The sequence below is a fragment of the Athene noctua genome, chromosome Z (assembly GCF_965140245.1).
Source record: "Athene noctua chromosome Z, bAthNoc1.hap1.1, whole genome shotgun sequence".
Taxonomy (NCBI): Eukaryota; Metazoa; Chordata; class Aves; order Strigiformes; family Strigidae; genus Athene; species Athene noctua.
The window spans coordinates 58,116,048-58,138,212 of NC_134077.1; the positions used below are offsets into that span (position 1 = coordinate 58,116,048).

A 22,165-nucleotide genomic window follows, 5' to 3' on the forward strand; every position below is an offset into this window, starting at 1 on the left:
CATTTCAACAACATCTTTATAAATTGCCTCCTGATTGCATGTATATTTCGAACAAAACGTTCAACTTAAATACAGGAGTATTTTTTATTTATTAATAATAATACAGAAGTCCATAGCAGCTGCAAAGGATTACAGAGAAGATTAGCCATCATTAATCCATCATGAAAAAAGGTTTTTTTCTTCTGGGTAACAAGCAACTGTCCTGGACCCCAGAGCAGTAGTGCTGCAGCTTTGAGGGTTTACAGCTATCATTAGGTAGTGGTACAGCACAGAGAATGCCAGTATTGGACAACTGGAGTGTCCAAGGTAAAAAAGTATTTTATACAAAACTTGCAAAGGACTTAACTGATCCCCAGGAGCTTTTAAGGTATAGTGGGGTGCAGTCATAACTGTAATATCCTGAGGCCAAGCCGTGCAAGCCAACTGAGATTGGATTGTGAGACTTTGTGAAACATCATTACAAAGATGCAGGATAACAAATGTAGGATATCTTCTTTAGCCCCTTATTCTCCAGTCTAAGGTGAGCATTCAGCACGATTACTGTAGAGATGCAATGAACCAGAAGTTCAGATGAGATGGTATTACTTACAAGGTTTTTTGCTGGTCTCTATAATAATTGTTCTAAGTGTGTTTTTCAGGAATTCAACATAACTGACTATCCTACTTCCTTATCACTTGATGATAGTTCATACATTTTCAGTCTTCAGCAGTAGGCATACTATCTCTATTCCAGGACTTTGAGATTTCTTTTTAAATTTATCTTTTAAGCGTCTTTCACAAAGATAAAAATACCATTTCATTTTTTCCACAGGATACTATGGCGATGGTCTGAATGCTATCATTGTGTTTGCAGCGTGCTTCTTGCCAGACAGCAGTCGAACTGATTACAACTATGTTATGGAAAATCTTTTCCTGTGAGTGATACGTGAGAAATGCAACAGTCTTTTGAGTTAGTACTTACAATTATGTAGTGAGAGATAACCTGTCTTTAATTAAGAGATAATTTTGGTCATTAGAAAGGGGGTGATCTGAATTAAAAGCAAAATAGCAGTTTTAGATAAATTGCTCAGTGGCATGTTATTTTGGTATCACCTACTCACCCTCCCAAATTAAGGTGTATTTGTCAGGACCAAAGATGATTACAGTATCTCCCTAAATGTCAAGGAATGCAGTATCTTCACCTTCTTGGGCCTACAGTCATTGCACTGTTTCACTAGTGATTTCCAGCCCTTGCTGAGAACAATCAGCAGGGACTTAGGCAACCAGACTGATTTTCACTGTTCATTATTTATTATATATTATCATGATGTATCACTAAATATCATATTTTTAATACATACTGTAGCTGTGTTTAGGAGTCACAGGAGCATTTTGACACTGGTTTTAAAAATACTGGATAAATGACAGTTGCTGACACAACTCTTAAGTATTTTTCCTGACTCCAGCTGCTTCTGATTCAGTTATAAGTAGCAGGGGCCAGTTGGACAGGACACAAATTTGGCTGCATGAACCCAGATTTGGCTGCATGAACCCAGATTTATCACAGGAAGATGACTCCTAATAGCAACTGGTTTGAGAGCCAAAAAGGCAGCACTCCCCTGAAGCACCTCCAGCTACTTCCACTTAAGGCTGTTAAAAAAATCAATCATTCCAGCATTTTCTGTGCTAAAAGCCAGTAAGTCATTTCTAAAGCAAGCAGAGGTCTGGCCTTTGCCACTTCCAGCTTATGAGGTACCAAGAACACAGACCCAGTCTCCTTAAAACTCCAGCCCTTGAAGATGCACGAGGTGACAGCCAGTGCCTTCAACATTGTGTTTACATGTGAAAAACAAGACTGAGTGCTTTAGTTCCAGGTCAGACCAACTGCTAGCCTTTGTCTGGTAGGGCCTCTAAGACCCCTGTGTCATCTACAGTAATTGATTTACATAGTGCGTGGTGATTTAGAGGAGAGGAATTTCTACAGTGGTTTTAACTTGATAACTAGGGAACACAGCTGAGTGTAACTGTGATTGACATTAAATAGTTACTTTTTGACTTCACACAAGATCCTTGTTCATAGATAGAGGTGGTGGTAAATGGGCTTTGCAGAGAAAGCCTTTTCAAGCCTTAAAAGACTTTCCCACGTCACTTAATAATTGCCACTCTATTTTATAATTCACTGCTTTTTCTGGGGTAGTAGTATAAAAGAGAGTTCAGGTTGGCTGTGAACCGTCAGTTTATTTTAGGCTTATAGACTTTGTCAGACAACAAGAAAAGGGAAAGTCACGTCACCCCTTTCTTTCAGTTGTAGGCCTATTAATTGCATTGAAATAGAGGAAGTATGACAGTTTGCAACATAGCCAGTAACTGATATATTTAAATATTTGTGAATTATTTACTATTGAATTATATAGGGTTCTGGAGAGACTTGAAAATCATTACATCTCTTCTTATTTTTTATACTGCATGTTTCCGATAGATAATTGCAGTATATAAGGCAGATCTAGTTTCTGATAAACAACTGTCCTCAATTTGTCTTGAGTTTTGCAGTTACTTTCACTTCTGGATTCCCTTCACATTTTCAATGACTTGGTTCCCATTTGTTACCTTAACCAGTCCTATAAAACTGTCTTTGAAGAGTTGTGTTTGAGCCAACTCTTGAGACACCATCTTCTACAGAACCACATGGAAAATTCTGCTGTTTCATTTGTGACTGTCTGATACATTTTAGAGAGTAGAAGCTTTCTAAAGAATCACAACTTCAAAAACAACAGTTTGAAAATCAAAACCAGCACTTCCTGCCTTCAGAGTGAGTGAATTTTTCTAGTCATTGGGAAAGTCTTGTCCATCTTCTCAGATAATAAAGAAATTACCATTATTTCCAAATAGTAAGAAATTACCAGTTAGGTAAGGTTTGCAAGAGAGCTCAGCATCCATAAAATGACAAATGGTCTAAATCAATCTGCAGTCAATAAGAGCTGTTGAGTGAAAGTACATGAGATAAGTGAGATATGACTAAAAAACTAGCAGAGATTCCTTTTTGTAGTAATACTCCTCTTATTCCTGATGAGAAGTATGCATGATTGCTCTTACTGTAATGGAGTATTCAAAATAGTCACAATTCCCTTTGCACCTAGGCAAATATAGACATTTTTTCAGACTTGTCTCTTTTTCTGTAATTGAAAGGCTTCTAGTGCTTCAAGAAGTACATATGCACACTTTTCTATATGTTTCAGTGTCTAAATGCCTTCAGAGCACTAGATATTGTGCCCTATAAGAAGATCTAATTTCATAACCTGACAAATAATCAATAGGTTCAGTTAAATTAAGTTTTATCTTAATTGTTCTATCAGAGAATCTATACGATACCTCGCTTTGGTATTTCACTGTTAGACATGAGCCTTTACAAATGTGAGGCAAAAGCAGCGCATGCACAACTGCAAGGTGAGAAAAGAGAGCAGTGAAAAGCATTGAGTGAGTAGTGATTTAGATGGGATTTATCAAATGCATGGAACTGGTCAGTTAGTATCTGCCTACTTTATGTCCAAGTGAAATACCACTCTCTTCGGTGAGAACTAGATTTCCTACTGTTCTTTTAAGGAAACTGCATCTTAAGGAATTCAAGGGTCAGATTAGACCATGAGTCATTCCCATACACCTGTGAAAGGGGCCATTATGCTCAGGCATAGAGCTGCCTTTTGTAGTGAGCTAACTCAGGAATTCAAGTTTTTAAGGTGTGACTCGACTTTTCACTGTAGTTTTTACATAGACATGCCTTGGGGCTGGGTAGTAGAGAACAATTTGAACATTCCTGTGATGAACAATTCCCAAGTGAGGTAGGGACTGCTGAGCAGAGCATCTGCATATATAGTCCCAGACAAGAATTTAAAGCTACCCTTTCATTTGACTGACTACTGTGCTCTAGTTAGGTAGGGTAAGTTTAGCCCCAGGAACACTGTTCTGTCTGAACTGTAATTGTGAAGATCAGAAATTTAATGAGTGTTCAGAGTGTTTTGCTCACAAAATGAAGTGATGCCATGGACTGCTCTGTCCCATCAGAAGACAGGCTGATTGGCAAATTTTATTAGGCTTGAGATTCAAAGTGTTTGTAGACAGTAGTTACAGACTCAGTAGCAGTAGTGTAAGGATCACAAGAATTATAGACAAGTATCTTGTCCTGACCCATATTATTTTTGTGTTGAACAAACACACCAATCAGTAGTGAAGAGAATCTTCTTAGCAGTTAATTTCTGAAGCTCCTAGGGCTTCATATGGTCTTGCCACACTCTCCTTTTTAAAATTTCATGATTTAATGCCCTTTTAAGAAAAAAGCAAAAGTCACATTTGAGATTTGAAAATTCACTGTGAAACTGTGTCTTTTGAAGGAAACCACATATTTCTGAAGACACAGATAAGATTGTGGTTTTCTAGTTAAACATCTATGGTAGCATGGTGTTTTGCTAATTATCAGGCCTAGCATAAAGGACACAGCCAGCATAAAGATGAACCAATAACCGAATTGTATTTGATACAAAAGGGTCAGTACATGGGTGAGCGCTGGGGGTACAAACAAGTCGGTCAGATTATCCATAATCGACATCAATCCCACTGACCCCAACAGCGACACCGCACAACCAACAATGGGTGGAATAAACGGTGATACACAGTCTCCTGTAGAGGGGGTGGGAGACAAGCGAGTCAACAAACCAAACACATAAGACCAAGGAAGCCACATACTGAATCTCTTCACAGCCCACGTTTACAAAGGCCAGACCTGACTAGAGCCCAGTCTCAGGGAGGTGGGAGGTCCTGCCCCAACAGGAAACTCTACAAAGTGCATCCACCTCACAGACAGACACTGCCCTTCCTGCAAGTGGTCCCAGCTTTTATCCCTCAGTGGGACACCTGACCCTTGTTTCCTTAGTGCAGACACCTGGGGCTCATTTACCCAATGGCTCTGTCTGCAAGGCCGGCACCACCCTGGAGGGAAGCCTAAAGGCAAACTCACCCCCCTTTGTGAAGGGCTGTGGGAATCACCCGTATGTCAGCCTTAATTTGGGGCTTGGGGTTGAAACCCCAGCATTTCACATGGTAACCAGTCCTAAAAGTTTCCTTTGGTTTAAAGAGAGAAGACACTGTCTTGTCATAAATAGCTTAGTGTGCATTGATTTATTCCTAGTAGACTGATTTAGTTTGGATTTAAATGGATGATAAAAAGTGTGTGCTCATTTCTGTATTTTTATCAGCTATGTAATCAGTACCTTAGAGCTGATGGTAGCTGAAGACTATATGATTGTCTACTTGAATGGAGCAACACCAAGAAGGAGAATGCCTGGACTGGGTTGGATGAAAAAATGTTACCAGATGATTGATCGACGGTGAGTAGTATTTTCCTTTCTGTTCTACAGCTGTTATTTTTAAACAATGTCCATTATTGTTACTCCCCTGTATAACAGTGTTCCCTGTATATGATCTTTCTGTATGTTTTGTGGGTTTTTTAAGAAACCATTTATTTTTTATTTAGATTACGGAAGAATTTGAAATCATTTATAATTGTTCACCCATCCTGGTTTATCAGGACAATTCTGGCTGTGACACGACCTTTTATAAGGTATGTAGTAAATACAGTGATTTTCTATGTCCCTGAGAATACAAAGCACTCTAAATCATCCAACATGGCTGTTAATCTTTCACTGAAGAGTACTTATTTTACAGTTCACGTTGAGATTTTGGCAGCTGAAGCTGACTTTCCTAAAGTGGGTAGAAAAAAATCGTGATTTATGTATCTAGTTGCAGACATCACAGACATGATACCTTAAACCTGTATGTGTATGCAAACTGGGAGTTTGCTTCCTTAAAATTGTATTTGTTCTAAGCCCAGCTAAAAGGCATATAGAAAAGGGGTCTGCATGTAATGATAATAATGTCATTAAAAAATCCTGGCTATAATTCCAAGTTAAAAAAAAAAATAGTTGCTTCTCATTCAAGAGGACTGCCAGCACCCTGAGCTGTTTGAATGCATAAGACGTTCCAGTTCCAATAAACGTTTAATACCACCAAAAATAATGCGTTGATTAGTAAAAAACAAAAAAATCAAAGAAATGCTATGGACCCTGAAGACCTCACAAGTTGTTGAAGAAGATGGGCAAGTATGCAGTTGGAATCCTGAGGTCAGGGAGAGCAGACTGACAGGTGTGAGAAAGAGTTGCTTCAGGCAAGAGAAACAGCAGCATCTACAGAAGCCATGCAGCGACCAAGAGTAACATACTTAACAGACCTCAGAGAGGTCTGCCCCCAGGCTGCAGATGTGCGAACTGGCTGTGTCTGTTACCGGGCACTCTGTCCTGACAGGGTGACGTTGGGATGGGGAAGCACATGAGTTCTCCCATCGTTGCCAAAGTGCAACAGGCAGAGTGTCATAACGGACTTGCTTCTTTTTTCAGAACAGACTTCTTTCAGATGTGGTGTCTTTTAATACCAAGTAGAAAGTGACAAAAATACCAGAATAACAGGGAAACAATACTTGGAGCATCAACAGTTATGATGGGAATTTACTGAGTTGCATTTGGTGTCTATGATATTTCTCTTGGCGTCCTGTTTGCTCCTAGAGGAAAGGTAGACAGTAAAATTTTTAAAATTCTAATATGCCACATCTGTTTCAATTCATTAGTGATTTATTCAGAATTACCATACTGAGCTGCAGTGACCAGAGGTTTTGCATTGCCAAACAGGAGAGAAGGTTCGCTCAAAAGAGTTTGGTGAAGCAAAGCAGCACTACAAAACTAGACACGATAGCAGTTAAAACCCTCCAGCCAAGTAGGTTGAGTGTCTGTGCAAGAAGAAAGTGAAGTGTAAATGGGAGCTGAAAAAAGGTAGGCGGGACACATGGCCAATGTGAGTTTTGTGGAAGCTTACATAAGATATTTGAACCCTCACCGAGGACAAAAGAACACTATGAAAAAGCTGAGTAAAAACCTCTGGGAGTCATTTCAGTAACAAGCAATGTGAAGAGATAGAAACTTTGATTAGATTGAAGGCCCATGGCTGTAGCTTCGTTTGCTAGCTTCGAGCTGTTCACCAAACCACTGACATGGACAGTGGGAATTTGAGAGTAAGAAATGAATTGGTCCCAAGGCAAGCAGAGATTTCAGTGAGATAGCCTAACATGAGCAACATAATTTAATTCTATTTCAGCTGAGATGTGGGACAAAGCAGTAGGAATCAAGAAACTGAAAGACAACAGAACAGCAAGGGACAGTCAAGTCACTAAGAGTGTGCTGCAGTCAGTTCTACCTCAGAAACTGGCAGGGTCATTTAGTGGAGTCTGGGACTCATCTTGACTGACAAACACAAACAGCTGTCTGAATACACAGGATGAAAGAATTTGTGATTGCAAAGATAGATCCCAGGTACACTTTACAGACCAGATATTCACCCTAGAGATCATCTTCGCTGTGTTAGATAAAAATTAGATTTCTAATAAAATAAGCATCTGTGAGAGATACTTGGCATTTGATGGAAATAATTAAATCATAAGAAGTTTACTTCTATTGGTAGCACACCTCTGAAGTCTGAAAGAAACAAAGACTCTTATTTTCATCATGTATTTGGGATACCTGTACGCAGACTCCCACAGGAAGCAATTACTCAGAAATCAGTCACTGTCGTGGAATTAGTGGACCCAGGAGAATCCTAAAGTGGAAAAATTAACCTTTTTTCGTTTTTGTGGTTTTTTTAATTTTCTTACCCCCACAGTCTTTAGAAGCTTCTGTTTGGCTTGCATCTTGCCAGGTTACTTTAGCTGCTAGTTCAGATGATGCAGATTGATTAATATTTTGGATAAAATGCTAAGAAATATCTGTATGTTATTGTGGATTTGACTGGACAATTATGAGTGATTCATGCATCTTAAAACATGACCATTGGCCTGCTCCCGTGTGTGCGCCTAGTGATGCTAATCTGATACAGAGACAAATTAAATGGATGAGTTTAAACAAGTATTCACAGTACCTTCAAGTATTCCTGTTTCCGTTGTCTCGACCTCATTAGAAAGTTATGTATGGTAATGGGAGGGCCAGTAACCTTCTTCACAGAGCTGTTTCAGAGGCTTCGTGTTGTCTGGTTCTACCCCCAGATCAGCAGTAAATAGGAAGAATATGTTCTGGTTTTCGTGACCTACAGTTAAGAAAATTTACAGTTAGTGTGTATTCATTGCTGTTACTGATGTTAAAAGACTATCTAAATACAACCAGAGCTAAAATTGGAAAATTGCTTTATAAGGTAAATGAGAAAGATAGATAGATATTCAAACATAATAAATGATCATATCGCACAGCTGAAATAAACAAGAGAAGTATTTGCTCATAAGAAGGCCCTGAAGTAAGAATAGACATGTACATACACAGTGAGATCTGTACTCACCTAAGCACACAAGGAAGATCAGTTTTAATATGTTTGATTGATAATCAGTGTCAAATGCAGATGCTAAATCATCATGATCACTTGATGCTAATTCATCATAGCCACGTTAAGTAAATGCTTCTCATATTTTTTTACATGTAAGTGTGCTGTAGGGGATTTGATTCTTTTCTGAACTTAATAAAACTAATTGCATTGACTAGTATGTAGGCATTACAATGTATAATGTTGTCCTAAATACTGTGATTCGGCCTAAGCAAGGAACAGCAAAAGGTCTAGACTTGATTTCAGCCTCACTAGAACTGAGGTATGCTCATGATCAGCTGTACTCTGTAATTGAAATGTGAATAACAAAATGCTTAATTATTTAATACATTAAGAACATACCTGTTTTTTAAAAAAATATAAAATATTAGTGAAGGAAAGTCAGTTAACATATTGCTTGTGTATTTCAGCTCTAAGTTCAGTAGTAAGATACAGTATGTCAACACATTGGCAGAGCTTCGTGAAATGATTCCAATGGAATACGTGCACATACCAGACAGTATTGTCAAGTAAGTGATGTACAGTAACCATGTACTTGTTCTAATGGAAACTGTTTCCACAAACAAATAATAATGTTTCAGAAACTGTAAGAAAAACAGAAAGCCCCTTCCTAATATTGTTATAAATGGTTATGCATTGTTCCACAAAATTTCCACTGTCAGAAACAGGAAAACACTGTGTAATGGAAACACAATACATATATACCCCTATGGGAACTGACGTTTAGAGGAAGAGGAAGTTTTTGTTAACTTTTACCACTGTTTTAAGTAAACAAGTTATCGTTTATTAAGTTTTTAAGGTTTAGTCTAACAGAGCTTTGAAATGAAACAGTAATTCAAAGATGGCCTGTTCGGTAGAAAACCACAGAAAGTCCATAGGTTTGCTGGTCCTTATCTTGCTGGCTTTCATGGTTTAACCTAGAACCACTGAAAGACAGTGTCTTGCTTCTTAGGTATAAGGGTTTTTTTACATTCGGGTATTTCTAAAGGAAGGGTATGTATTAAAAAACTGTAGGAAGTTGATTTTAATTGCTCATTTCAACTGGCTTTATTTCAGACCAGAAAACAATGAATTGAAATGGTATGCCAAGGCTGAAAACCTTGGAAGTCAGTTACGGTTTTCATGTGGGTCATTATTTTAACAATGCACTGTTCAGGAATGCTTTTTTAAATTATTATTTTTATCAAATGTCGTAGGTTTTGAATAGGCAAGCATTCTGTCCTAGAAAGTGTTTTGATGAGTAAATGCACAAGTATGATTGTCTTTCCCTTATGATTTGTCAGTGACTAGGTATGAAGAACATTTCTTTTGTGCCTGTCACAGATCTCTTCAACACAGGCAGGAGTTTTCACACCTGCTTCACGGTAGTTGTGAAGGCAGCATGATTTCCTTCATCAAGCTGGTGTTTACTCCAATACTTGTGGTGTAATTCCAGGGAGCAACTGGGAAGCTCAGTTCTTGCAAGTGGTACTTTTAAAAATAGTAAATTACAGTCATGAAATCAGGGATCATAGGGTCTTTCGCTCAAATTTATTTGCTGCCTTAACTTCTTTAGAGGTGGAGTGATGCTAAGGATGTGGAGCACAGTGGTCACCTGATAAAGAGATGTCCAGAATGTTTTTAACATCCCTAAAATTTTTTCGTCCTCCCTCTCTCCCTTTCTTCTTCCCCTCCCTTCTTCTTTTGATTCCTGTACACATTTTAATTTCTTACCATTGACTTTGATACAGGCCTTAACCTGATAGTTCAGTGTGTTTCTCTCCCTGCTTCCTTGCTGTACTTTAGTGTTACACTGTAGCAATACACGTATCTGTGTTACACACATCTTCTCTTCCCTGTAGACTGAAAACTTGTTTGGAAAGTCCATTCACCTCTCTGACAAAATGTGAAATGATCACAGCACCAGTACCAAAGAAACTTTAGGACTTAGAGCTTAAGAAATTTTAGGGAACTGACTACTTCATGTCATCAGCAGCCAGCTGAGAGATCATGGTTTTGCCGAAGAAGAAAAACAAAAGGTGGCAAGTGTCACATCGATACAAGGATTTAGTGAATGTGTGCATTCAAGGCACTGTGACTGATTATTACCATGCCACAGGGAGAAGAGCAGTGTCCAGCTGATAGCTTCCCTTCTGATGAAAATTGAGAAAGATCTCTGTAGCAAAATAAAATAAAATTCAGCTTTCAGCTTCATAGTTGCTCCACTGGCAAGAACAAAACCTATGGTCATGAGAAATACCACCTGCAGAAAGTATAGGGTTATGCCAGGATTTGTTTGTGTGGTTCATTGGTAGTTTCTACTGAAGAGGAATACAGTGTGCATGATTTATTATACGAACTTGTACATCTTTTCTCTTCCTTCACCCACTCTTATCTTGTAAGGTATGATGAAGAGAAGTGTATTAAGAGAAGAATGAGGTAAAACTTGCTTTCTAGCCCATGCTGCTGCTCATAATGGAGTGAATCTGTGTGACAGTCTTTCACCTGCAGGTGACCTCAACAGCTGAATGAGAGAGGATTTGCAATGATATGGAGTCTTACTTTCCCCTTCAAGCTGTTGAGATCAGCCTCCCATGCAGATAAAACTTACTGAACTGTAAATGTCCTTGATTTGGCCCAGGCTGCAGCTTGTTCAGTACTATCTGATAGAGCAACTGAATGCTTACAGCTCTGTCCACTGGGCATGCTTCAGATCCCTGCTGCTTTTATGTTTCTGCCTCCAAATGAGCCGAATAAGGAGTTACAAATTAAAGGTGGGTTGAGCACAGGGATAAATGGTAGCATACTGAAGAGCTTTAGGGTCGGTGCATAATACTGGGTGCCTATTTTAGAAGCATGTACTGTATTTGTTCTTTGCTCTGCTATTGCTCTGCTTCTCTCTTATGCTCTGCTTGCTTCTTTGTTTCTTTGTATCAATAACTTTTCCTCATGCAGACTGGATGAAGAGCTGAGGGAAACTTCAGAAACAGCCAAGTAAGACAGCTTTCAGCTGGATGCTGGCATTGTATTTACTTGTTTCACAGGAATAGATTGAATGCACTAGTACATTATGTGTTTGGTACAACAATCAGCTCGTAGTTACAATTACTGTGTAAGTTGCCACATTTGTGAATTGACTTCCCCTTGTCACTGTAAGCAGCCTGCTTATGTACCATTGGGTCTCACTAAGGAACAATCATAACCTTACAGTACAAAAAGGAATTTGCTGTCCTTTAATGTTTGTTTCTATAGTCATGGGGAGGACTGAAGTCACTTTTTTACTCCATTAAAATGGTTCATTAAACATTTTCTATCCTTCACCCAGAATGTCAGATGATTCATAAAGTTTTTGGAAAGGAGGTTTGGGGTTTTTTGTTTTTGTTTTTTCCAATTTACTAAGTTAGGTGTAGCTATTGTACCTTATTCTTTGTTAAAGTAGGTCTTTCCAGTGTTGGCTGGATAGGCCAGGGGATTAAGACTTGATAATATTGTTTTGTCTATGGTCACTTAATAAATCAGTGTCAGCTGATGATCAGATACTTTAAATGCATAACTCTGTGCTTTGTCTTCAACACACTGAGGCAGTATGGTGTAAAGTACCATCAAAGTCTTTAACTGGAAGAACACAGTCCTTGGCTTGCTGAGCGGAGCTTAGAAAGTACCCAGTGCACTTTTTTTACGTGTGCATTGTACACAAGATTCCAAAGAAGGGAACTGTGTCTGTTGGTTCATGCGTGGCATTTTCCCTGCTTTTCTTGTAACTAAAGATTTCGAGTTTTTGAAGTTTCTTTTCAGTCTCCTTCCTGTGCACTTCACATCACCGCTTCCTCCTTGTATTTTTTTTCTAAAGTTTCTTCTTTTGTAGCACATATTTTCCTCTGTTTTTCCTGAGATAAGCTTTTAAAACGACCACAGAGAATGACCCAAAACACTGGTCAGTGCTTTTTGGTTCTACCAGTTAGACTGCCTCAGAGGCAATAAATTCACTTAAGTAGTTATCTGATACTGAATATTTTGTTAAACAGAAGAGGCCTACACAATCTTCAAATGCAACTACTGTCCCTTCTATTCAAACATTTTCAAATGCATTGTAGTACATGACAATGAAAGCTCTGTGGAAAAAAAGCTGCTTTCTTGATACTCCTTTAATTTAAAAGAGTGCAGGCTGCAGCATAGCAAGTGAAAGGGGAACTAAATATTCATATATGAGGCATCACTGATTATTGTTATTGTTGGATGTAAAAGTCACTGTAGTGCATTTCCCTTGCCCAACTTAAAGAAATAGCTTTAAAATTTATTATTCAAGCTAATTTGTGTTGCAGACATTAAGCTCACTACCTTCTTGTCAATAACAATCTGTGTGTTTGTACTGTCAAAGATACTACAGTTAGTTATTACATCCCTCAAATTTAATGTTGTATTTAAAAAGAGAAAGAAATAAATGCAGAAGAAATGTTTACTACTACCTCTTTTGCCTTGTACCCAGAACTAGCTGCCTCTCAAATGATCCAGAAATCACTTCAGTGGAGCAGGAGTAAGAATTTATGCCTAATACTGTCATTACATTTTAACATTAGTTTACAACCATGCTGCTAGGAACTGAGACTGGGCAGACTCCATAAAGCTTTTTTGGAGACTGAAATGCCTTTATGGTTATTTTCAGGAACTTGATTCAACATATGCAAGCAGAAGCAGCACTGAAGTTAGGATTTATTATATTTGCATTGCAGATGTATTTAAAGCATCCAACCACTTCCAAGCAGAGAGAGATAGAATTTAGCCGGATGATATTCAGGTTAAGTTATGTGAGAAGCAGATGGAAAAAAGTGCAACATGATCAGAGTGAAGATGGTCCCATACATTATCCTCATTTAAAAGTAAAGTGGTAAACTTGCCATTCTCATTCAGAGATTAAAATGTCTCATATTTTACATTTTTTCTGGGTCATGCTCTTGATGTCTTCTTTCTCTTTGCTTTTTGTGCTTCTCAGCTCCTTTGATAGTTATTTCACTGATTAAATCTCCAGTATCTTTGTCTCTTCCTTTCAAAGCTGGACTGGTTCCCTCAGAAATGGGAGTGTGTCAGTCCTCTTGTTACCAATAAATTCAGTCTCAGAAGAATCCTCTAAGACTTAGTTTGAAGTTTTAGAAGGCAGGCATTCTTTATTGCAATGCTGGATGCACAGGGGATCGTTCCACCTAACGTGCATGCACTAAAACAAGAATTCATCCCTTATATACTTTAGACGTGAATATTCATACATTTTTCCAAGAAGTCTCCCCCTTTCCGCCTGTCTACTACATTCACATAATGCTGGCATTGCAAAACTATGCATGGGGGTCTCAGGTGGTCATTTGGGTAGTTAGCCCCCTACTTCTTTTTCCCTTTTATGCTCACGAGTTTTTTGAGGACGATTTTTTCTCCTTGGATGTTTCCCAACTCTGTTGTCTGGCGAAGCTGTTCTTTCTAATCCACCTTGTTTGAGCTTTTCTGCCAGGAGGTATCTATTGTCAGCATTAGGGTATCTTCTTTATGTATTTAAATCACTCAGGCCTTGTTAAATACAAAGTTGAACATTGTTTCATAAAAGAATTTCTTAATATGCCCCCCTTTTAGACTTCCAGGTATACACAACTGGGTACAGCGTGACCACATAAGGTGTAATGGGATGCTTCTCTTATCACTAATTGTAGCAGGCCTCAACTTGCAAGCAACAGCTGCTTGCAGGCATCACTCAGACATGCTGTTACTGTGCATCAGTGAGGGTGTTTGTAGCTGGAGTGTGTCACACAAGCACTAACAGTTTGCTGCTCGAGTAGCATGTCAGGAGGACTAGCCATTGCAGCAGTGTGTATTCCTGACCAGGGGAGGAGTGGTTGCAGACTTTGCTGTCCCTGCCTGTCTGACTGGCATGTAGTAATGCACTGATGTCTCACACTGGAATATTGGTGAGGAAATAGCATATAGTAAACCTGGCTCCTCAGTTAAAGATTCCATCAATAACATGAGTATTAATCAGCAGGCAAATAATTAGAATTACATGTAGCAAATAGACGCATAAATAAAATTGAGCTTTTCTCATTACCTTTCTAAAGTAAATTTTACTCTTGTAAACTATCACAGTATCATAACTGATACATAGGTTAGAACCATAGCTAAATTCCTGATTCCTAGAGCAGTTGAGCAGTTGACATAAAATCTTGAGATCTCAAGCATCTTTTTTTTTGTTTTTCTCAGACACTGTTTATTCTGTAATGAGTCAATGTGAGAGCTGGTTTTTTTAAAGTATGGGAACAGAAAATAACATATTAAAACTATTTATTTATAATTTTGGTCTTTCTGTGGCTTGAACTATTTTCCAGTTTTTTCTCAAAAGAGAAGCTGAGCAACAAAAAGCAATATGAGAAAAGCATTTATGTTTAGCTTAAATAAATATAGTTGAGTCCAAATTAATGCTAATTTGTGCTATTTATTTTCTCTACATAAATATGAATTTGTCTTCAGAAGTGGCAATAATTTTTCTTGTGGTCATATTGCTCATTTCTGGTGTTATTTCTTCAGGAAATAGGATTTCCCGTGTAAATGCCTCCACAATGATAACAGCAGTTTTACACAGACTTTTCTTCCGTATACTTTCTGCTGAAACCTCTCTGGAGTCTGCCCAGCTCATAGTTTGCTTCTGTTGTCTTTTTCATATCTGTTCCAAAGGCTTTTGTCTATTGTCATGCTCTTTTGTGTTCTGTATTGTTCAAATTCTTTCACTTCCTCATAAAAAAATTCATTATGAAATAATTCACAAAGAACTCTGTTCTGTAACAGTTCATAAATAATGGGGGTGCTTTAAATAGTTATATATTGTGTGAAGAAAAATGTTTTTGCTGATGTTTATGATGATGACATCTTTTTATTCTAAAGAATGCTTCTAAAGTGTTTGATGATATAGGCTTTGCACTAAATAGCAAAACCATATTCTTAGAAACCTTTTTAAGGGCATCCATATCTTGCCACACTGTGGTGTCATTCCACCAATGGATCTTTCCACATGTGGTGTCTACTTCAAATTGGACTTGCCAAGAATGTAGCTATTGATTTCTATAAAACAGTAACAGATCTTATTAAGGTGTGTGTTTTCCGTATATAGTAGATACGATGCATGTAAATGATTTGACATCAGTGCATTTAAGTAAATGAGAGATGAGGATGCTCAGCACTTTGTGGGAGCTCAGGACTGGGGAAATGACTAGCCAGATATTTCATAGCACTGATTTCTTTTTTGTTGTTGTTCATTTGTGTTTGTGTTTTTGTCTTTAATATACAGAATTGACATGACCCTGAAATAAAAAACATCATTGCCAAGCATTTGAAGAAGAGGGTTCACTTGGATTTTCATCACTCAGATACCCATGACCAGTACAATTCGGGTTAATTTTATTTGGCTTATGATTTTTTCCATGTCATTCAGCAATTTGAGAAGACCAAAAGGGCCAATCCCATTGCCATAGAAACAGCAGAATTTTGGGCCTGGTTATTTGTGTTGTTTTCAGAAATAAGAGTTTTCATTAGGAAAGCTGTATCATCTAGCATCAGTTTCTATGTATGTGTGTGCGATTTCAGTTTAAAAGTATACCATCTTACCAACAGTGTGCCTCATGAACAAGTCAATGAGGATGTGTCTTAAGCATATTAATGTTTATGCATAACTGAACAGAATAGTTATTGTTACAATAAATGTTAGCTCGGTTGTGTTACAGAGCAGCAGCAACATTATTGTATAAAAGTAATTCTAGAAGTGATGCTGGACTTTATTGAATTTGTCTGTTTCTTGCTGTCTGAAAAGTCTTTCCGTGTTCATTTAACCCTAATGACTTTTTTATTTGGTCAGAGAAAAGGCTGATACACTAAAAAAATAATAATTAGTCATCAAACAGACTTCCCAGAGGACAAATGAGTAACTGAAATTAACTTTATTTTAATAATTTAGTTTAGTATCTTTACTTTAGGAACAGTTTTTATAGAAGCAGGTAATCCTGTAAATGATTGAAATATATTCTAAAAGCCTTGGAGCATTAATTTGCTGTTGTTATGTTCTAAATCTGTTTTCCCAGAGCTTTTTTTTAAGTTACAAGTCTTCAAAAGGCATCCTAACTCCAATTGTAAAGGCTATTAATGTTACGAATATGAAACAAATACTTAGTGTTTCCTACTAACAACTGAAGGTTAAGTGTAGAAATCTACAGTTGGGAGTCACGCTCATTTGTTAGGAATAGATGTCAAAGTATTATTAAAGTGTATCTAATATAAAAAAAACAGTTATTACAATGCAGCTTATTGTCTGTGTCATAGAACACAGCAGTAAAAACATGAAAAGGAAAAAAACCCTAAGCATTTTTTGTTTGCTGCTGTCCTGTGTACTGGCACAAAAGACACCACAGTAAGTCCTCATATTCACTGGAAAACAACTGTAGTCTCTCAGACGGTTCTTTTCCAAGAGAGTGCCAATTAATTGTCGAGTTAATTCCACTTGCCTGTTTTAAAAAGACCAGATTCCAGAATATGACTAATGCTAATGTTTTCTTTTCCCCTAATGAACTCACACATGCATTTTCCAAACCTACCAACTCACCTGCCTTTTGGGATGTCCTAACAGAAGTATAGTGTTACACACTCTCTGAAATACTATTATTATCTTCACAAGATTCTCGCATGCCCTGGAATTACATCTGTAGATTCTCTACCTTGTCTTTAAACATAACAATTTCAGATAATTTGCACCTCCTTCTTTTCATGTGTGCACTAACTGCAGTCTTGCTTCCAGTTCAGAATTATTAATGAAAGAGAAGACAAGCAGTTTTCTTGAGGAATAAAGTTTAAGCAAAAGACAGGACAGCATGAGCCTTGATTTTTCAGTAGGATCCAAACTGAGAGTGAAAATTCTATTTCATCCTTCATTTAAAAGATTGGTATTTTTGTTCTGTGGTTTGCACATTTCCATCTCTGTCAGTTTTTATCTTGTATTTGCAAGGTATTCTGCAGGCAAGGAAGCAAGCATCCATCATTGTGTGCACTGTTGTTCAGCTACTGTAATGAAGATTGACAAATTCTCAGAAAGGCAACAACTTGCCAAATGCTTTCTTCTCTGCCAGCATCAAAACTGAAATATCTGCACCTCTGCAGTCCTTGCTCTGTACTGTGAGGTGGTGCACTGTATCTCTGTCATACTAGCTAGCCTGCTGTATCACATCTTTCTGTCAGTTAATCTTCACAGGGGAAGGGCCTAATCCTGCTGACCATTGTTGCTGCTCTATAACCTTGCCTGAAATTAGGATCCAGTAGTTTTCTCCTTTTCTCAGATATTTGAATCTTGGCTTGTGTCTGCCTTATAAAAGTGCTGTCACTTAGAATATTGGGGATAATATTTTATGTACAGATTAATATTTGTATTAACTTTCAGATGCTAATTAAGCTTCACCTAGATCTAAACTATTAAAAGCATTTACTAGCATGAAGTCACATCTTCTGTAGACCTGTAGTTTAAGCCACATAGAATGAGCCAGGTTACTTGTGTTATGCTATAGGTGAGAGAAGTGTTCACTAACAGAGAAGTTCACCACGAAGCAGAGGTTCAGCACAGATCTTTATGCACTGTTTGAGGCCTAAGTGGGGTATATGAGATTTGTGGTCTTAGTGGTGGATGTCAGCTCAGAGGTGAGTTTAATTCTAAAGGCTTTGTATGAAATTACTAAACAGCAAAGCTGTACACAAATTGATACGATTAATGTGAGAGGACCAATAGCAGCAGCCTGAGACAGAAGGAATTTGTTTAAGCTAAATGTCACATTAAAACAAAAATGGGGCATCAATGTGATGGTCAAAATGATTGCAAGATCAGGGTGTGGTTATCTTTGCTTAATAATATATTTTGAAAAGTTTTTTAATGTTACGATACAGCAATTCTATATTATACCAACAATAATGTATCACTATTAATAAATCAGTAGTTTGTTGAAACAGCAATATAGTACATATAATTGCACAGATATAATCTTTTATATACGGATTTTTTCTACTGTGTATCAGAGTACTCAGATCAAATATAAATTATAGTTGCTTTTTTTTTGTTAAAAGACCTGTGCTGATTTAAATTATACATTAAGCAATACAAGGATATCTAATATCATTGTGTGCATATATATATATATATATATATACATATGAATCAGAAATAAAGAACTGCAACCCATCACTGGAAGTCTTTCCTTTCAGCTCCAAGGGTTTTTTTATTTATTCCCTGGGTGCATGGAAACACTTGACCATTTCAAATCACAGTTCTCTGCAAAATTTTTTTCCTTCCGTTCCCTACCTGTGCTTCCACAAATTGAAACTGAGTCATTTCTCTGTCTCATGATGTTCTCACCACCTCGTATTCAAATCCTTGCTTTGCTGATACTAGCAATATTGTTCCTGAAAGAAAGCGGGAGGAGCTCTTCAAATTGCTTTCTAATTTGTGTCTTCACAATTTGTGTCTTGCTCTCTTCAAATTTGTGTCTATGCTATTATCTAAAATCAGATGCGTCAAGAATCTCACTCTATCTCATATGGTAGGCAGAAAACAGAAGCTACAGGACAGAAACGGATTGACTGTGAAACTATCCTGAGCCGTTTTAATAACCATATTGACTGCAGTGAAGGAAGAAGTCAGAGCTGGATGTTCAGTTCTCTCACCTACCTGGTACTGTGTCCCCACTTCTGTCCCAATCTACGTCTACGTCTAGTGGATCAGTTTATACTGCTACCACTTTAAGTAAACCTGGCTGACTTTTGGACAGCTAACATGGAGCGCTGGCCAGTGAGGCACCAAATTTGAGCTAAAAGGGTATACCTATGCCTTCTTAATTGCCACCCACTTGCAAGCAACTTTGTGAATGCTCCTAGACCTTTTCAGTGCAAAGTCAAAGAAGCTGGATTAAACTGACCTTCCATGCTTGTTTAAAATAGTCTCCTTGACTTTTGATAGGTTTGAAGATTTATCACATCTTAAGGATTGATAATTTAGGGCTTAAACTGAGCCTCAGAAACAGACTCAGTTATGGCCATGTCATACAAATGAAGTGCTGCTAGATTTCAGGAATCTTAAATTGTGTTTCAGTTTTGATTACCTTTCTCCAGGTCCTTCCAATATAATTTAATTGGAGTTTAAATATTCTGTTGGCATTTGATCCCTGATGTGCAGTAATATGGGATAATTTATACCCTAAATCTCAGGGGGTGGAATATCTGTGCTTACGTCCAGATATAATGTTGTAGCTGAGAGAACTGTGGGTCATCCTAGTGCCATCAGACATTGTAATGAGAGCTCAGATCTTTTCTCTTCCTTAGCTTCTGTGTGCTTCACCACCTGGCAATTTATGTCTTCCAATAAGTTAACTAATGTTTTCAGAGTGCTGATTAATGGCTTTTGTAGCTGGGAACACTGGTACAGTAGACACAGCTATTTATACAGGGAAGAGATGAAAATGCAGGTAAGTAGTAACACAGTAGCCTTATTTTAAAAAAAAATCCTGGTGTATTGGATATTGATATCTCCTGTTCGCTGATAGTCTCTAAGTAGTCCATGTTGTGAACATTTGAGACACCTTAACATTTTTCTCAATAAAAAAAGGTGTAAATTGGTGTAAAAGTACTTAAACTGTATGTTCTGCTCATTAGCTGTTTCTTCAGGGGTGGAAAAAAAAGAGGTTTTATTTTCTCATAGATTTTCAGTGCAGGGTTGTCATGAAATAAGTTTTCAGCACAGTTCAGTGGTGTAAAATAAAGTATATCAGCTGAAAGGGAGATCCATTGCTATGCAGTAAGTTAACATTATTACTCATTTCCTGGCTGTGTTAATTTTCTGCCTCCCTGCTTCTCCAAGATTTATATTCATGTTCTCTCAGTCTTTAGAGCTGAAGTAGAAGCTGATGACCTGGATTGTTTTCTGTGTAGGAGAACTAGTTTAACAAGCTGAATGCAAGATATTATGAAAGGAGACCATATTTACTTACAAAACTTTGAAGTAAATTGATCTCACCTGCTTACACTCCTCCTCTCATAGGTTTCAGTCATGCTGTCACACCCACATGCTCCAAAGCACCAGGACCTGTGTTCCCAGTGTGGCCTGACCATGAGCAGTTGTTGGCAGGACAGAGGACAAGAGCTGCTGGCTTCCAAGTCCTCATCAATTTTCTCATCTTTTTCACTGCAGACAGCAGCGTTTGTTTGTGGGGATTTTGAGTCCCTTGTACAATTTGGAAGTCAGTAGCTGTTACTGAGTGGTCCTTTGCTTTAGAGTCATGCTTCCTTCAGTCTGATAAATCCAAGGGCACTTTTTTTCCTTTGTTTCAAGAATGTGTTTGTTTTCTGGGCAAGTTACCACATGCATCATCCTGTAAGGGCCATACTGTAACCTTTTTGCCACTCCGCTGGTGTTAGGTGGCAGGGTCTTCCACTGACAACCTCTCATGTTCCCAGAGTGCAGGTCCTATGGTCCTGACGTAAAAAACAGATTCTTCAATTTACAGCTGCGATCAGTGTCCTGGGAGATGTGTCCTGGAAACCTTTGCTGTTGGTCCCTGCTGCTCTTTCAACCCTTCTCCTGTTTCCCACTGCCTCTACACACATGCATGTTTCTTTTCCTACAGCATTCCTACCAACCTCATTTGTTCCATTACAAATTTCTACAGCTTTGCAGGACAAAGAACCGCAGTTAGACTGTAGTTATTAAGTCAGGAAAGTGCTGTTGGCAGAGCTGTTGAGACTCATCATGCTGTGCATTAGAAGAATTACAGAAAAAATAAAGGAAATCTAGTTTTCTTAATAAAGTAAATTATTAAATGTTCTTCAAGTGTAAGTACAAGTATAGAGCTGGGAAATAGTCCCATGTTATTATGAGTCCCATGGTAGTTTGGAAGTTATTGGATGAAATTAAAATCTCATCTTTTAAATTAGTTTGAAAAGTTAGAATGGTTTGCTTTGGGAGGAACTTTTAAAGATCTTCTAGCCCAACCTCCTCTCTAGTCCTCTTGAGTGATCAGACATTTAAGATGTGAAATGTAAATGTGTCTAAAAACAAATAAAAGACTGACTTACCATTTTATCTGAATTAAGTGTGTAGTGGATGGGTTGTTTTAGCTCCACCTGATCTTGGTACATCTCTTGCCCTCTGCAGCCTTTGGGCTGTTAAAATTGTGTCCTCTAAAATTTAAACATTTTACTGTTGAAGGCTTGTGACAGTGTCAGTAGTGTATTTTGTTAAAAATACAACGTCTACAAACACAGATTTTCAGGTTTGTGGTATAATCTTTTGTAATTTTTGGGTGTTAGAAATGACCCTCAGTTTCCTACTAGTGCCACTAGTGGGAATAAGACAGGTCTCAGATTGTGTTGACTGTGCAGCCATATATAGTTGTTTCTAGACACGAGAGGGTTGTGTCCCTGTATTACCTGACGCAGATAAAGCCTACAGAACGGGAATCAGGAAATTCACTGTTCTACCCCTCATTCACTGTCCCTTGCATGTCTCCAATCATAGAGCCCCTCTGGTACCCTGTTCCCATTGCAAAACATGGCTACCCTGCAGGCAGACGGTGACAATAAACTAAATGTTTACAAAGCTTTAAAACAAGGGCCTAAATTCATGAGGGAGCTCATAAATCCCTGAAATGTATGAGGAGTTTACCGAGGGCTTTAAACCACTGCGGTGTTACTG

At 38.0% G+C, this 22,165-nt stretch overlaps 1 protein-coding gene across 6 annotated transcripts in view; it reads left to right on the plus strand.

Annotated features, from left to right (window-relative positions):
* Positions 1-18,592, plus strand: part of PRUNE2 (prune homolog 2 with BCH domain) — a 148,854-nt gene extending 130,262 nt beyond the window's left edge. For 3 of the 6 annotated variants that reach the window (XM_074931456.1, XM_074931452.1, XM_074931454.1), the window contains exons 13-19: positions 812-914; positions 5,226-5,357; positions 5,504-5,590; positions 8,853-8,951; positions 11,377-11,415; positions 12,908-12,955; positions 15,740-18,592. In XM_074931456.1, the coding sequence (XP_074787557.1) occupies positions 812-914; positions 5,226-5,357; positions 5,504-5,590; positions 8,853-8,951; positions 11,377-11,415; positions 12,908-12,955; positions 15,740-15,761 (530 nt within the window). In that variant the 3' untranslated portion in view covers positions 15,762-18,592. Of the gene's footprint in view, positions 1-811; positions 915-5,225; positions 5,358-5,503; positions 5,591-8,852; positions 8,952-10,824; positions 10,861-11,376; positions 11,416-12,907; positions 12,956-15,739 lie in introns of all 6 variants that reach the window. The other 3 variants (XM_074931451.1, XM_074931453.1, XM_074931455.1) reach the window with 3 other exon arrangements.
* The last annotated feature ends 3,573 nt before the right edge of the window (positions 18,593-22,165 follow it).